Source organism: Chelonoidis abingdonii, chromosome 7 (assembly GCF_003597395.2).
Source record: "Chelonoidis abingdonii isolate Lonesome George chromosome 7, CheloAbing_2.0, whole genome shotgun sequence".
NCBI lineage: Eukaryota > Metazoa > Chordata > Testudines > Testudinidae > Chelonoidis > Chelonoidis abingdonii.
In genome coordinates this window covers 25,848,528-25,866,052 of record NC_133775.1, presented here as the reverse complement: position 1 = coordinate 25,866,052, position 17,525 = coordinate 25,848,528, and the positions used below count along the sequence as shown (strand labels likewise).

At 43.6% G+C, this 17,525-nt stretch overlaps 1 protein-coding gene across 2 annotated transcripts in view; it reads left to right on the top strand.

Annotated features, from left to right (window-relative positions):
* USP33 (ubiquitin specific peptidase 33) overlaps nucleotides 1-17,525 on the top strand; it is a 98,681-nt gene that overhangs the window by 16,735 nt on the left and 64,421 nt on the right. For both annotated transcript variants that reach the window (XM_032802480.2, XM_032802486.2), the window contains 3 exons: nucleotides 1,649-1,702; nucleotides 5,037-5,099; nucleotides 16,122-16,274. In XM_032802480.2, coding sequence (XP_032658371.1) covers nucleotides 1,649-1,702; nucleotides 5,037-5,099; nucleotides 16,122-16,274 — 270 coding nt within the window. The remainder of the gene's footprint in view (nucleotides 1-1,648; nucleotides 1,703-5,036; nucleotides 5,100-16,121; nucleotides 16,275-17,525) is intronic.

Sequence of the window (17,525 nt, the reverse complement as noted above, 5' to 3'; positions counted from 1 at the left end):
GCTCCTTGTCCCTGACCACCTCCCCCCGGCCCTAACCGCCCTTCTGGGATTCCCACGCCTACCCAACCCCCTCCCCCATCCCGTGACTGCCCCCACCAGAACATCTGCCTGATCCAACTGCTCCCTGTCCCCTGATTGCTCTCCGGGACCTCCTGCCCCTCATCCAACTCCCCGCCCCCTTACCATGCTGCTCAGAGCAGCAGGGCTGGCTTATTGGAAAGCCTGGGACGTGGGCAGGCGCAAGCTACGTTGCCCGCGTGGCAGCGACAGCATAACTGGGGCAGAGGGGCAGCAGGGGAGAGGCCAGGTCTAGCTTCCCCTGCCGGGAGCTCAAGGGCCTGGCCGGATGGTCCCAAGGGCTGCATGTGGCCTGCGTGCCGTAGTTTGCCCACCACTGATATAGATTGTAATCAAGTCACCCCGTAAACTTTTCTTTGTTAAGCTAGTGAGAGAGATTCAAGGAGCTCAGTCATAAGGCATATTTTCTAATCCTTCAGTTCACTGATTCTCAACTAGGGTTACGCATACCCCTGGGGGCATGCACAAGTTTTCCAGGGGATACTCAATCTAGATCAGTGTTTCTCAGCTTGACGGTTGTGACCCTCAGGGGGATCTCAGGATGGATGTGGGGAGATTACAAGTGCAGTGCTGATACTAGGGGTGCCAAGCAGGGCCATTGCCTGGAACCACATGCCACAGGGGGCCCTGTAAAGCTAAGTTACAGTGCTTCAGTTCTGGGCAGGAGGGCTTGGGCATCAGCCCCACCCACTGCCCGGGGCTACAGCTTCAGACAAAACTCACAAGTGAAAAACCAGGCTCAAGTATCACACTGAAATGTAACCCTAATATTTATATTCCAGTTGATTTTAAAATTATAAGATAAAAATGAGAAAGTAATCAATTTTTCGGTAATAATGTGCTGTGACACTCTTGTATTTTTACATCTGATTTTGTAAGCAAGTAGTTTTTAAATGAGGTGAAACTTGGTGTACGCAAGACAAATCAGACTCCTGAAAGGGGTATAGTAGTCTGGAAAGGTTGAAAACCATTGCTTTAGTTAATCATTTTCCTGGGTCTTTTCTGAACCCTCTCCAGTTTATCAACATTCTTCTTAAATTGTGTTCACCAGAACTGGCTGGACACAGTATTCCAGCAGTGGTCACACCAGTGCCAAATACAGGGGTAAAAAACCCTCTTTACTGCTACTCTAGAGTCCCCTGTTTATGCATTCAGGATCTCATTAGCGCTTTTGGCTACAGCATCCTACTGGGAGCTCATATTCAGCTGATTATCCAACATGACCCCTAAATCTTCTTCAAAAGTCACTGCTTCCCAAGGTAGAGTCCCCCATCCTGTAAGTATGGCCTACATTCTTTGTTCCTAGAGGTATACATTTACATTTAACCATACTAAAACTCATTGTTTTCACCCAGTTTACCAAGCTATCCAGATTGCGCTGTGTCAGTGACACATCCTCTTCATTATTTACCATTCCCCCTATGGTTGTGTCATCTGCAAACTTTTATCAGTGATGATGACTTTGTTTTCTTCCAGGTCATTGATAAAAATGTTAAATAGCATTGGGCTAAGAACTAATCCCTGGAAACTGGATTAGTAAAATAATTCCTTATTTATATTTTATTAACAGGGCACTTGTCAGGACTGCAAAGTTAGAGGACCAAACCTTTGGGCATGCTTAGAGGTAAGCTGATCTACTGCAGGGGATGTGTGTGATAGATCTGGATACTCCTCTAGTGAAGCTGTATATAAAGGTTTGCAGCAATTCCTTCACAAACAGCTATTCTGAGGGGCTTAAAGTTTAACTCTAAATATTATTTTATATCAAAGCTTACTATGCATGCTTTTAACCTCAAAGTGGTGTGCTTTGTAACCAAGATTCAGGCACGCTTACGTTTTGTAACTGAAAATGATCATGAGTTTAAAAATGAAATTTTGCTGTCTGTTCATTGGCCTTTCCAGGGTTATTTGTCAGTGAGGTAAATTATAAAATAGCTTTAGGAAATCCTATGTTCTACCTGGTCAGAAGTCCTGGGAATGTCTTAATGCATCACAACAAATTACATTTCTTGAGTTGCTTTACAAAGAGTGGAAATACTATTGGTATTTACAGTAAATATTGACTTGTCAGAGCACAACATTACCTGGTGCAGTGTTTCTCAAATGCAGCCACTGTGTCCGCATGTGGCCACCAGGGACTTTCCTTGTGGCCACAACTTCCTGCGTGATGATAGGGGGAGGGAAAAACCAGCAGTGGTTAGGCCCTGCCCACCTCTGGAGATACAGGAGCTGGAGGCACAGGCAGCTAGTGAGTTCCCCACCTTCCCAGGGCTGGTGGGGTCAGGCTTCAGCCCTTGGGCGGTGGGTGGAAGTCTCCAGCCACTGGGTTTCAGGCTTGGTTCCCAGGCCGTACGGTGGGAAGCTCTGGCCCCAAGACCACTCCCCCCTCCAGTGCCCTTGGCCCCCGATACCTCCATATCCACCTCCCCATCCAGGGCTTACTTTGTCTCAAAGCTTGCTGGGGCTGAGTAAGTCTGCTGTGAAAAGTGATATTTGTTAATATCACTTTTCACAGCAAACTTAGTAACTACACATCTTTTTTTTTTTTTTTTTAAATCAAGACACAAACATACTAAGCACCTTATTTGTGTTTCTATTCTGTTAAGCCCAGTAAAGAATAGACACAGCTGTTAATTTATTTTATTAAGTCTGGAAAAAAAAAATCCTACATAAATTAAAATGATATGGACATTTATATGTGCATATTTATTTGTTTTTCCTAAAGTTAATTAAGTATTTTAGGCCACCAAAAAAATTGTTGTGAGAATCCCTGACCTAGTGTCACTTCATTATCACCAAGCAAAACAAATAAAAAACATTTACTCAAACATTTAAAAATCCTATACAAACATTTAAAAAATATTCTTTCTTCAGGCTTTGTCCTTACCTACTTACCTCTTTTCCCTCTCCCTCTTAAAATTATTTAACCCCCTTACCTCCAGCATTAAGATATATTGCTGCGTCACCCTCCCAGTTTTTGGCATGAAGGGGGGCTTCCAGATGTTTTTAAAAAATGAATGGACAGAATGTTGCATCTTATTATGGTGCATCTCTGTGATACAAGAGTGGAAGTGCAGCTGAATCAGCTATAAAATGTCCCTCGAGGTGCTGCAGATCTGCCTGGGCGACGTTTTTCGGCTCCTCGGCTCAGATACATATCTCTTGTCAACACTCAAATCTGGGGGTATGTCTTCACTACCGGCTGTATCGGCGGGTAGCAATCGATTTCTCAGGGATCGATATATCGCATCTCATCTAGACGCAATATATCGATCCCCGAACGCGCTCTTGTCAACTCTGGAACTCCACCAATGCGAACGGCGGTAGCAAAGTCGACAGGGGGAGCTGCGGACGTCGATCCCACGCCGTGAGGACAGTAGGTAACTCGATCTAAGATACTTTGACTTCAGCTACGTTATTCACATAGCTGAAGTTGCGTATCTTAGATCGATCCCCTCCCCTAGTGTAGACCAGCCCTGGGCTGAAACATGACAGGGAGCAGTTTGTATATATTTCTAAAATTGCTTTCCACCCCCCCTCCTCTTTAAGAGAATCCTGATTGCAAGAAAAATAACAGATTTTTCTGTTCTTTCTCTCAAAAAGAGAGAATATTAGCTGAAGTATTATACAATTTCTCATTAAGCTATTTTTTTAAGCTACCAAATTACATCTAAAAAAACTTTTAGCAGGGAAAACCAAAGTGGAAAGAGTGGGAAGGATTGGAAGATCAGGTAGAAAAGTCACAAAATCAAAGGAGGAGGGAAAAAAGAGAACACCAGGCATTTGCTAAACAAAAATCATTTTTTGTCTGTTTTGAATTTATATTCACTTTAATCTGGAACACTTGGACATTTATTGAATAATTTATTTTAATTTCCTACCAGTATTTCCACAGGGTGATATTATAGTGACAATAAGACACTTCAAAGGAGGTGTCATGATGTGATATCTCCTCTTCTTGGATGATTTGGCACCTTGCCTTCCCGTTTGTCCTTAGCCAAACACCCAGCACGTGGTGAGATCCCAGCATGACAGAAACTTCATTGTGCCTCATTGCTTAACCAGTACTATTTATCTTCTATAAATGCGTGCTATTAAAGTTTTAGAAAGCAGTTAATGCAATTGACGTTTAAGTACCAACGCTTTGTATGAGCAGCATCTGTGTATATATGTTAATGTACACAAACAGTATGTACAGATTACTTAAGTGCTTGTGTTTGGTGCTCATGGAAACGGGGACTAATAGCAATGTCTTGAGGTTAGTGTCATACTGACAGCTTCAGGTTTGCATACCAGCTCAGCAAATACATGTTAGATCAGAACTGTAATAATAGAATTATTGAATTATAAATAGACTCTGCATTTTGTAACTCAAATATGGCACATACTTAAAGATGGAATGTTGATGGCTATTAGCCTTCAAGGGTAATAAATATGTAGGTTATAAAATGTTCAGATGGTCCGTAGCCTTGATGTGCATATAAATGTGCCCTGATGTTCAAATGATTGACATTGAATATTAACAATTTTGACATATTAGAGGCAAACTCTTAATTAAAGATCCCAAATAATACACACACAATCGAGAGTGGCATATTTACATTTCGTGGAATTTCAGAATATCTTGGACACTTTGTTTTTTAAATAAGAAAAAGATCAAGTTAAAATGGCTGAAGAAGACATACATCGAAACCATTGTCTAACCCCACCCTCAAAATCAAGGAAGTTCAGAGGAAAATCTAGCAGCATTCTCATTGCTTTACTATATTATTTATTGCAATCCTTACCTTGCATGATACCTTGCTCTTTTCAAAATCCTGCAAATATACAATAGCGTCAATTAAAAATGCATTTGGAAGCCTTATCACTCTGTTCTGCAGGTATGTTTTGACAACTCACTAAAAAGAATTAACAGAGTATACTGCACCATAATTATTTCTCTTATTTTTGTTTGACAGAATAGATGTTCGTATGTTGGCTGCGGTGAATCCCATGTAGATCACAGTACCATACATTCTCAGGTACGTGTGTGTATGTATCAGTGTGTGTGTGTGTATATATATATATATACACACACACATATAAGGTTTCATTCTAGTTTTTGTCATCTAGGGTCTCTCCATCAAATTGTAAAAGCCCTTTATTCTAGGACAGCAGCTTTTTTCCCTCTGACTCTTTAGGGGAGGAGGTGGAGGAAGGGAAGTATAGTTAGACTATTCTTCTTGTTTTTGACCAGTGCAGTCAGGTAGTTTTTCGTGAGTTGAAGCTTGGCTTGTTGATAATGCCTTTTTGCCCATGGGGATCATGTCTAATTCATTTGGGGGCCCGTTTGTTTATAATATGATTATGCAGCTATATAATTATTCATCAATTTAAACGTACTGCATAATTTGCTCCCCAACATAAAATGCCTCATGCATCTCACTTGGGAGTTAACACTGCAGTTTAATAATGCCCTTTTAGATTAACTATTTCATTGCTGGTCATTTTAACAAAAATTCTTTATCACTGTTGGACGTAGAGGCAGGCAGTAGGTCTGGGTGCAGTGGAACAGTTAATTACTGTCAAGGTGAAACAAGGGAGGAGGAATTTTATCTTCCTGGTGGAACATCCTGCTTCTCCTTGACAATTTCTGGAAAGCATCTTTGTGCTTGCAATATACAAATCTGCATAAAATACATTGAATTTAATGTTGAAATCAACAATGAAGGGTTTGTACTAAGGTGAGGGGGTGGAAAAATCATTATTGCGTCGTCCAGGATTCCTGCTCCATAATTCAGGTCTAATGTGCAGCTTAGCTCACAGAACCTTGTTCATAATTCCTGCAACTCCTAGCAGCACTCTGCCGTCTGACTTGTGTTTGGAGGCATTACTAAGTTTTTGTCTTTTACTCTTCTCAGACATTATTATATAAACAGCATGTATATTTTTTCTTAAACAAATAGATTATTTCTTCCTAGGTATTATGCTTGGGTTAATTATCTGTCTGCACTGCAGCAAAAGATCCGCAGCATGGCTGCTGCTGGCCTGGGCCATCTGACTTGGGTTCACAAGGCTATAAAATTGCAGAGTAGATGTTTGAGCTTGGGCTGGAGCCCAGGCTCTGGGACCCAGTGTGGGTGATTTCAGAGTCCAGGCTCCAGGCCAAATGTCTACACTGGAGTCGAAGCCCCATAAGCCTAAGTTAACTGACCTGGGCTCTGAGTCTTGGTGCCACAGATTTTTGTATTGGATTATATATGTACCCTCTGTGGATGTTTTTCTCTCATGACTTGAATCTACAGCAGAAAGATCTTTGGAAAGATTGTGTAAGTCTTTGAATCTTTGGAGAAAATATACTTTCATGTAGGGCCATTCACTTTACTGTGCAGCCTTCTCTTCCTGACCTGCAGTATATTGCAGTATAACTTTGGAAACTCTTAGAGAATATCTGAACATTTGGAAAATGTAAATCATATAATAAAGTGCATTTGTATAATATACATATTGATGTACTGCTTCAGTGCATCTCCTACCAAGGTTAGAACCTGATCATGGGGACTGTGCCTTCAGTTATGGGATAGGTACGGCATAGTTAGATGGGATGCTCTGTGCATATGGACACACTGCCCCACTTTACACAAACCATCTGGAACAGAGTGAACCTTCTTGTGCATTTGCAGTGGCCATTGCCTAGAAGTCCTTAACCATGCACGCTGCAACCTGATCACGAGATCAGGCAGATTTGGTAAATCCCTGGTGTGAGGTGACCAAAACAGTCGAGTTCAGTAAGAGTGCTAGAAATGTCTGTGCATATCAAGAAAGAGAAAAAAAGCTGGCAGAGTTGGGGATTGACTGGATCAGTGACAGGAGTGGATTAAGCAGCTCAAGAGCAACTACTGTAAAGCGAGGGATGCGAGCCACACCTTTGGGAACATTCCATCATCCTACCTCTTTTAGAAGGAGTTTGACATGGTGCTGGGTACTGTGCTGAGTGTGGAGCCAACAGTGTGTCACCATCAGTTGGGATGGCGACCTTCTGAACCCTGAATCAGAGGGGAGCTGGAACAGGCTAGCAAAATAACTCTGGTGCTCACACTAGTTCCTGAGGAGGCTTTGCCACCACAGCAGCTGCAGCATGTCCTGAGTCTATACTCAGAGGGGCAGTTTAATGACCCTCAGGGGGAGCAGCCTGCCGCAGAACCAGCAGAAGTAGCCCCAGAGCCTGGTAAGTTTCTCGCTCCATGTTTGCTGCTGCTGTTTGTTGTTAAAGGGATAGGAGAGATTTCTGTTTTTTTGACCCAAAGCAAAATATATTACTAGCTATGGGTAGCAACATGCATCCACTAATGGTGGAATGCGTGCCAATGCCTTGATATCAACCAACTACTACCACCATCATGTGGAATTCAAAATGGAGACCAGGAATAACAAACAACAGTTAAACAAGCATTCGCACTTTCATTTTTACTTGATACTTGTTGTGACAAACTTCCTCCTATACCTTGGTGGGTCCTGCGCTTATTGGTGGATTTCCTTGCCTCAGCTATTCACCATGTGGGTCAGGAAAGAGCCCAGAGACCTTCCCCTTTAGTAGAAGCCACAGTCTAGGTCAATTCCTCCTGTGTCTAATCAGGAATTGAGAGCTTTGGGGGGAACCCGGGCCCGCCCTCTACTCCAGGTTCTAGCCCAGGGCCCCGTGGACTGCAACTGTCTAGAGTGCCTCCTGGTACAGCTGTGTGACAGCTGCAACTCCCTGGACTACTTCCCGATGGCCTTCTTCCAACACCTTCCTTTTCCTCACCACAGGACCTTTCTCCTGGTGTCTGATAATGCTTGTACTCCTCAGTCTTTCAGCAATATGTCTTCTCACTCTTAGCTCCTCGTGCCTCTTGCTGCCAGCTCCACATGTGGTCCTGTCAGCGTACGCTGCCAATGTGCTCCTCGTTGTCCAGGACCTGGGCGACTTGGTGCAGGTGGAGGCTAGCCAGGCCGTCTACTCGGCAGCCTCCTCCGCCTGGGTCAACTGGGTCACGAGCTCTGGCCTGGAGGTCGGGGACAGGTGGCAGGCAAGCTCCCTCCCACCTGTGCTTCAGGCCATCTGGTGGAGTGGGAGTCTGCTGCTCTATCTCGGCGTTTACCTTTCTGCCACACATCCGTCTCCGCTGGAAAACTGGTACTGTTTAATGGGCAGGGTGACGGAGCGGCTCCAGAAATGGACAGGACTACTCCGGAGCCTCTCCCCCTGAGAGAGGGCACTGGTGCCCAATCAACTAGTCCAGTCCATGCTCTGGTACTGACTCAGCACCCTGGTCCTGGCCCTGGGCTTCCTGGCCCACCTCCAGACGGTGATTCTGGAGTTATTTTGGCCAGGACTGTACTGGGTCTCTGCAAGGGTCCTCCAGCTGCCCCTGGAGGAGGGAGGACAGGGCCTGAAGTGTCTACACACTCAGGTCCATGTCTTCCACCTCCAGGCCCTGCAGAGGCTCCTTTATGGTGCAGGTAATCCGGCGTGGACTTCCTGCGCCGCTTCCGAGGGCTCCGATATGACCGGCAGCTCCTTTATGTCCATCTGAGAGGTCTTCCGTGAGACCTCTCTGGGCTGCCAGTCTTCTACCAGGACCTCCTCCGGACCTGGAAGCTGTTCTCTGTGACTACATCCGTGGCGGCCACCGAGGGAGCAGATCTCCTTGCAGAGCCCCTGCTACAGGAGCCCCCCTCGGTGCACCAGAGGTTGGTCCTGGCAGAAGTCACCAGAGTCAGAGACCTCCTGGACTACGACCGAGAAGACTGGCTGGATCCCCTGATGCTCGCTCACTGCATGGGACTCTCCAAGCCTCGTACTCCGCAGTGCATACTTCAGGAGGTGAGAGCCGCTTTGCTGCCTGCTGCTCGGGCCTACTTCAACTGAGTCCTGCGAGAGGGCACGCCCCGCCCACCCTCCACCCCAGGCCCTCCGGACCTTTTCATCAGGCCCCTGCCCCATGGACCCAACAGGCCCCCTGCCGCCCTTTCACCATGAGCCAACTGCACAACTTGCAGCCGGTTTGTTTCCAGACCGCGCCAAGGAAACATTTATACACGCTCGTGCTCCACACCTTTCACTTCCTCACCCTCGTGTCCCGCCCTGACACAAAGTGACGGGACCTCCTGCCACCTCTAGAGGGTGAGGTGCCCTGGTGGGCCAGCCTATACTCTGCCCTGGTCCTGAGGCCCGCTGGGGATATCGGTTGGCGGCTCCTTCATGGGGCCATGAGCACGAGTGTGTACTTGGCACAGTTTACCCTCGTCCCAGACACCTACCTCTTCTGTTCATGAGGGAGACCATGGTGCACGTTTACTTGGAGTGCGCCAAGTTGCAGCCCCTATTCCAGCTCCTCACAAATATTTTGTTAAGATTTTGGTTGCACTTTTCCCCTCACTCTTTTATTTATGCACTCCCTGTCCGTGGCCCCACAAAGCCTCCTGGCCCTGGCTAAAACGGCCATCCATAAAACCAGGGAGAGGAGGTTGGCTGATGGGGTCTCCTGGGGCTGTGGGGCCTATTTCCAATCCTCTATCCGTTCACACATCCGGGCAGAGTTCCTCTGGGCGGCATCCGCTGGCTCCCTTGATGCCTTTGAGGAGCAGTGGGCGCTGTCCGGGGTTCTCTGCTTGTTGTCCCCATCCGGTTCCCTTTGTTTGACCCTTTGACCTCACTCCCATCCCTGTTATCTCATTAGTTGTCCCCCAGAATTATTTGGTTTTCAGGCCCTTTGGGCTGGCCCCAGCTCTCCAAGGGAGTAGGGGACAGTTGGGCTCTAGCTGCCCAGCTTTCTTGTCAATTTCATGACTCCCCTGGAGCAGTGACATTTGACAAGAGAGCTAACAGCCAATGTAAGTAACAGTGTCTACACAGACACTGCAGCACCCTAACTACACTGACATAAGCCTTATCCCTGTCGTGGAGGTGGAGTTTTGTCAGTGCTGTAGGGTACATACGTTGGTGGGACATAGCTGTAATGTAGACACTGACATAATTAGGTCAACTTAAGCTACCTTTCATCGACCTAACTGTGTAGTGTAGACCAGGACACAGAGTGCTGCATATGTAGCCCACAATGGTAAATAGGTTGAGTGCCATTGCTTTAAACATATAACATTTGTAAATTTTATCTTACCGTTGTTTGTGTTCTTTCACTCTAACTCTGTTGTGTCCATGGAGCTTCTGGGAACTGAAGCATTCCTCTTACAATATACTGAAGCAGCATTATCGAAGTGTCAATTTTTGGCTTTGAGATTCTATAGGCACTTAGCGGATGCACTGAATCATTTTTCAAATACTGAGACAGTAATGTACTGTTGGACATGCAGGTCCTTCAGCTCCTGCAGGCCCTTGGACCTCGCCAGCAAAGCCAGATTGCCGCAGGAGCCTGAGATTTCAAACTGTCACAGACCGGTGTCAGAGTGTCTGTGATAAACTTATGGGATATTCTAGACAGGGCCAACAAGCAGGTGCAATATGAAAGGGAAAAGGATTCATGACAAGTGGAAAGGCACAGGCTGAAGAGCATGAGGACAGAATTGTAGTGTATGAGGAGACTCTGGCAGTATGATTTTTGGAGCAGGAACATTGCTTGAGGGAGAAAGATAGAGTTCAACAGAAAAACCTATTGAGAGGCTGCTTGTGCTAATGATCACAAGAGTACAGAATCCTGCTGCTCCTGCACGACATCCTGTGTTCCCTCCATGATACCATGTGCTGCAGACCACAAACATTTTGGAAAATTCTATGTTGGGTGACTCCTGCAGCTGGGATTTCACATTACTGAAGAGGGCAAATATAGCCCCCTGCAGGTCTCTGCCCTTGTGCAGTGGCACCAAATGCCAAAAGTGCCAGAAAAGGAAAGGAGAACTGGCAGTGGGGGCAGAGAACATGGAAAAGTAGGATATTTGCTTTTTGGCACCAGTTTCACTATTTGCACAGTTCACTGTTTATTTTATACACTATGTTTTATTACTGGTTTTACAACTGGTGTTGGTTTATTGCTATTGTTTTGGTAGAGTAATGACAGCTGGCCTGCCTGACAGTGCTTTAATATTTTTTTTCTAATACTGCCATTCTCACAAATAAAGGCTTTTATTTTATTAAGAAAGTTTATTACCATCACTGCATTCCATCAGATAATGTATATTTTGAATAATAAACACATGATGAAGCACACTGTCTGGCCGAGTGTTCTGGTTCAGCAATCCATTTCTGTCATAGGTCCGTTCAGGGGGAAATGGCTCACCTTTGGCTTTCCAAAGATTGTGTAGGGCACAGGAAGCTACAACAATGCAGGCAACATTGATGACACTGGAATCTAAACAGTTCTGTAAATGGTCCCGGAGTGATTTCAGTCTGCCAAATGCTCATTCATTCACCATTGTACGCTTACTGAGAGTGTAATTAAACCTTCTGGCCAGGGCCTCTGAGATCAGGATACGGTTTCATAGGCCAAGGCAAAAGGTAGTATGTGAAGTTCCCTAGAATAAGAGTGGGGAGAGTTACTCCGTTTATGCCAGCATTGTCTGGTGAGAATTGTTTCCCAGCCTGACCATGAAGGTAGATTCCTGATCGGCAGGAAACCCTAGCATCATGGACTCTTCCAGTACAGCCCATGTTGGCATCCATAAATAGGCCTCTGTGGTGCACAAAGAGCTCCATAACAATAGTGTAGTATCCTTTGTGGTTTATGTACTCATGTGCCTTTGAGGGCAACTTTGGGCACATGAATCCCATCAATGGCTCTGGCACAGTTTGGAAGCCCCATTCTCTGAAAACCAGCTGTAATTCAGGGATATTGTTTAAGCCCACAGCCTTATGGTAAATCACACGCCTGATTGCCACAGAAACCTCCACTGCCACTTTATCCACTGTTGTCTTTCCAATGCCAAACTGTTTAGCAATGGACTTGTATCAGTCTGGAGCAGCCAGGTGGATATAGCAACCTGCTTCTGTGGCCATCTTCTTGCATGTGTCATGAAGCTGGAAGGTTGAAGCAAGCTGCTTACAAAGCTCCAGAAATGTAGCTTTCTTCTTGTGAAGCTTCTTATTAGTAGTCATTCCAGGTCCACATGACAATGTGATCCCGCAAGTCTGTGCTTGTTGCGCTGCTCCAGAAGCGCTGATTTACATTGAGGCATCAGCGGCTATACTGAGAGTCACAAACAGCATCAGCCAGTTTGAGTCACTATGTCTCTAACGTCGTCATCCTGCTCCAACAGGTGCCTTTGGTAGGTGAGAGACTGCTATCAATATGTCCAAAAGATGGCCTAACAGGATATGTCGGTGGGCTGCAACAACTTCCTGTAAGGTGCAGTGTGGACAGTTTTCCCATAGTGCGCTATGAACAGAGGAGTTAGAGCAGCTTCCGCTGCGGAGAGCACTAGGAAGCCTGGGATAGGCTTGTTTGACTCACGTCTGCATAATACAGTGTAGATGCTTTAGCATCAGTGCGAGACTTCAGTTCAGAAATTCTAAACCTAGTGAGATTTTCCTTCTTCCTCTTTTCTGTTCAGAGGTAGTCAGGTTAGAAATGTTACTTTTAACATGCCCTTTCTATGGACATATGTGGGCTATATGTCTAACTTGATGCAAAAATGCTTTGTTGTTCAGGCTTGAACCCTATTTATTCCATGACAATCCATTACAGATGCATTGCTATTGTTTAGTCAGTCAGCAGTTTATTCTAGTACTGCTGAATCCAGGCCCAGGCTTAGGCCAAAGTATTGCCCCAGGTGATAATACTGTGCTAGTAATTAGGTCTTGGGTTAGAGCACTAAGGTGAACAGCAAGGGGTCTCTCTTTCTAGCAGTTTCAAAGGATCTCCATTACAGTTATTACAACAGAGTCTGGTCTGTATATGTGACAGGCAGTACAATGCCCTTGTGACCACAAGTCTCAATTACTGAGATTTCTTTTTGCAGGGTAACTCAGCTGCATGCAGCTAGGCCAGAATATAATATGTTTGTTCATTGATTGGAGCAGCTGTGTTCATATTACATCCACCCGATGTTGTGGATCTTGGCTGTCTACTAAGGATCAGGCTGACTTTAACCTGGCACTATTGATTATTAAAATCGTAAATGGCATAGACTCTGGATATACTCAAGGGCTCCTCCATGAGTTTTACCACATAGGAATCACATCTCAAGTTGCCAGGTGATTGTAGCATTCTGGCCCCTTGGATGTGGATCCAGTGTCCCCTGGCAATCATTTTGGATAATTTCTTTGTGCTTCTATTAAATACCTTAAGACTTTTGCCTAAGGCCTCTGGGACTTTTTTTAATCATTTTTTGCCCTGTATGTAATACCTTAACATCCCTTTCTCCTTGTATTGAATTTCTCATTCATTTTTACTGGTTTAAATTTCAAGTAGAGGTTTTCTTTTTGTGATACTGTATTTTTTTGCTTTATAGCACAATGGTTGGGAGTTGGCTTATAAATGTGTTTCAGCGTGTTGGGGAATGGATGTACACAAGTGATTAAAAACTTTGATTTCATTAACAACACCAGTATCTAAATTCCATAGATCAGTAACCCAAAAAGCTCTGTAGCAAAAGATATAGAAAAGTATACTGCTTTCAGTATTGTTTAGGAAGAAACTTACTCTTACCCTCATCCTCTTTCTCCTTTCCCACCCTTCAGTATTCTCTCCTATTTTTACTTCTTGCAGTTTATCTTTAATTAGAATAATTATATATGGGGTATGGATCTTTTTTACTGTTCACAGCAGGATAGCATATCAATCAGGATTTAGCCTTAGTGTGTTGTTGTAATATAGCTAATATTTACACACTGAGATACTATATTAGGATTATATCACAATCTGATTTGCTAATGACTAGCATTAAAGATCAGTTTTACAACTTTTAAGTAAAATGATATATTGTGTGAGCTACTTGTAGGGCATTTGTGGAGTGGGTGGTACCGTGCATTTCTTGCACCTCTTGGCATTGTACTGAAGTTTATTGCTGCCTCCTTGTACCTAAATTATTTTTTGTGTTTTTCAGGTAGCACAAAGGGAAAGATAGATTTATCTGCTGTCATTTCTAACGAGGTCTCACATTCTTGTTCAGTTTCCTTTAATTTCTGGACAATAGCCCATATCTAACTGGAGCTCTTTTTATCCATTTAATCCATCCCTCTAGTATTCTAGATAGCCATTTCTGATCTTTGTTACTTGATATGTTGAGTAAAAAATCCCTAAAGTGGCCTTTCTAGCTTGAGGAAACAGTTAAGGTTGATGTCAGTTTGTCACTCCCTCTCATTTTCACTAGCTTCCTTGCTTTCTCTCTCTTGCATTTGGCTGTGCTAGAAATAATTATTTTTAACTCCTCCACTTTGAGAATATTGAGCCCTTGCTAAAGAGGTTTGTAGCAGTTTACTGTAGGCTTCTATATAGCTGAAGCTGCAGGTGAAGGCTTATCCTGATAATTAAGGAAGTTCTACTTAATTATTTCAGTTACTCTGCTGAAAATGCATGTAGGAAATGTCACTGTTTCTAGCAGCTCTGTTATCCAAAAGTCTGCAAGTCAAAACCACTGGCATTGTTCAAGGCCATATTAACAGAGAAAATGTTATCTGTAGCTTACAACAGCTTGCACAAGAAGTGCACTTTGCCCCAAGCTCTGTGTACTATTAAGGTACAATAGTAGGTTGTGAGCAGGAACTCGGTGGAGTGGCCATATGAGGGAAGGAAGGTGCGGAGGGTGTGTGTGTAGGAAAGAGTGTTTTTTTTTTTAACCCTGTGCAACAACAAGGTTGTTTCTGTGCCATTATTTATGATAGCGCTCGCATGTGTTGTGTACTTTCCAAACACTCCTGTAATGAGAAGCGTACAATTTTTATATATGGTATCATTTGTGTCACTGTAGGCAACATGTGAGGAGTCTTTCAGCAACACTTAAATGTGACAATGTACCGCTTTGAGGATGAGCTTGGGAATATCATATCATACATAGAAGGCCATGTGGAAGAATCAACAAGGTTGATTTATGTGAGAAGCTGGCAAACTGTCAAAAGAGGCTTGGAGACTTGGTGGAGCAAAGGGGACGGGGGCAGCATGAAGCTTGAGGGGGCTACTTACGAATCTAGGGCAAAAATCAGTACTTGGTCCTGCTAGTGAAGGCAGGGGGCTGGACTTGATGACCTTTCAAGGTCCCTTCCAGTTCTAGGAGATAGGTATATCTCCTATTATTATTATTATTTATTAAGTTTGTAGTTTTCTAGGAACTGAGCTAAAATGTCTCATTTTACGTTACCATATGACAGCTGTTTAAGGGCCAAAGACTTGATTACTTTCTATCTCCAGGGGAGATTTTTAAATACTGACCTAGAGGTGAAAGTACTCTATCCCATTGGTAGGACTCTAAGTATTGGTAATTCATGGCTGTGAAAAACGCATCACAGACCATGAAATCTTGCATGGGGCTGGGGACTCCTACCCTGTACAGGGCTCCAGCTGCTAGTCCCAGCTGGGGATGGGGAGGAACGAGACTTCCTCTTCCCCTGCAGGGCTGCTCCACAACCTGCCCCCTACAATAGCCTTATGATCCTCCCACCCTGACTGCCTTTGGGTTGGGACTCCCTACTATTACAAAATCATGAAATTTCAGATGTAAACATCTGAAAATTTGAAACTGACTAATTATAAAATCATCTGGCCATGAAATTGACCAAAATGGACCATGAATTTTATAGGGCCCTACCAATACCCAGATACTTTCTTGGCAAATGAATTGTTACAGTTTAAGATGATTATGGACCACACTGAGATCTTCTCTTTTCAGATTGTACTGATAGTTAAAGCAGAAATACCTCTTGGATGGTGTTTGTGATGTGGTTTAGACCCCTTCAATCTAGGTGTTGCGAGTTAAAAGCTTGAGTCTCAGGAGCAGCTGAATTGCTGCTAAATTTAACATTTTTACCTTGTACATGTTAGTCTTTTTTGAAAGATTTCACATATTAATACGGTTCTGGGTTGGACAGATTGAGATTTAATGTAAGTTCCAAAATGATTTTTTTTCTTCTGTTTTAGGATACAAAGCACTGTCTAACTGTCAACCTTACCACCCTGCGTGTCTGGTGTTATACATGTAGCAAAGAGGTGTTTTTGGATAGAAAATTGGGATCTCATTCTCCATTACCAAGTGTCAGATTGTCTCACCAAACACAAGGAAATAGTGTACAGGTATGTTCTTTAAACAAGTGAAATACACACTTTGTCTTATTTCCCAGTTGTGTCTTATCTGGTGTTGGAAATAATATGATTCTCTATATTGCACTCTTCCCTTCTTATGTCTCTGAGGCCTAATGCACCTTAACGCCCAATCTACATTAAATCTTTCTATGTATCACTCTACTTATTTCCTAAGAATGATGTTATGAGTGTATTTTATTTAATTTTTTTATTCAACCAGAGAATATGAAATTACATTTGAGTTTTTAGGACGGGAATAATCATTTAGCTTTGCTTCCCATCCTGTGGTTAGTGAGAAGTTTTTAATTGTCATATTCAAATAATTACTGGTTACTGGCAGAAGAGTAAGTTGTTTGGTGTCTGTTTATGGAGCCTCTAGCCAAAGAGAGGTGCAAATTCACACGGAGACATGAGCATTGTGTTTATCAAGAGAAACATGCAGGCAACTGTCAGTCTGTATTCATTCATCCACTAATATAAAATAATTTAAGAGGATTTGCATGATCTTATATTTCGGGTATAGCTCAGTAAAACTTACTGGGTTTGCATTGTTATAAATTACTAACAAGGTATGTAATTTTTTTCTTATTTTTTTTCCCATTGAGCAATACATCCACAGTTGTTGTAGTAATTTTGGTCTCTTGACCTATGATATATGCTTCCTCAGAGGACAGAAGTAAATGGTCTCTGTGGGGGGGGCGTGTGTGTGTGTTTTTAAAAGAAAAGTGAACAGAATAACTTAATCATGAAAGCGTGCTGTCATCAAAGACACATTAAGGTACAGTTAAGTCATCAAAAAGCTGATATTATTTGTAATGCAGTTAGGACAATTAAGCTTTTTCACATTTACACATGGCCAGGATTTAGGAAACTTTAGAAATATAAATTTCCAGTTTCATTTTCATTATAAACTGTAATTTATTTATTACATGATCATAACATAGTAGAGGAACTTGACTATTGTTAACACATAATTTATAACAATTAACATTTGTAGCTGAAAGAGCAAAATATCTAGGGGGTAACGCACTTTGTAGCTTGTTTAGGCAGAACTCATTGTGCACACCAGGGCTCCTTCCATCTCCCCATTCCTCCCCTCTTCAGCTCCCTGTGTGCCACGCTCTAGCTCCCTCCCTGCCAGGGGTTTGATCTGTGCTCCATTCTTCCCTCATACCAGCATCTCTATGTGCCACCCTCAATCTTCCCTCCCCTCACCATCAGTGATTCTTTGTGCTCCCTCAT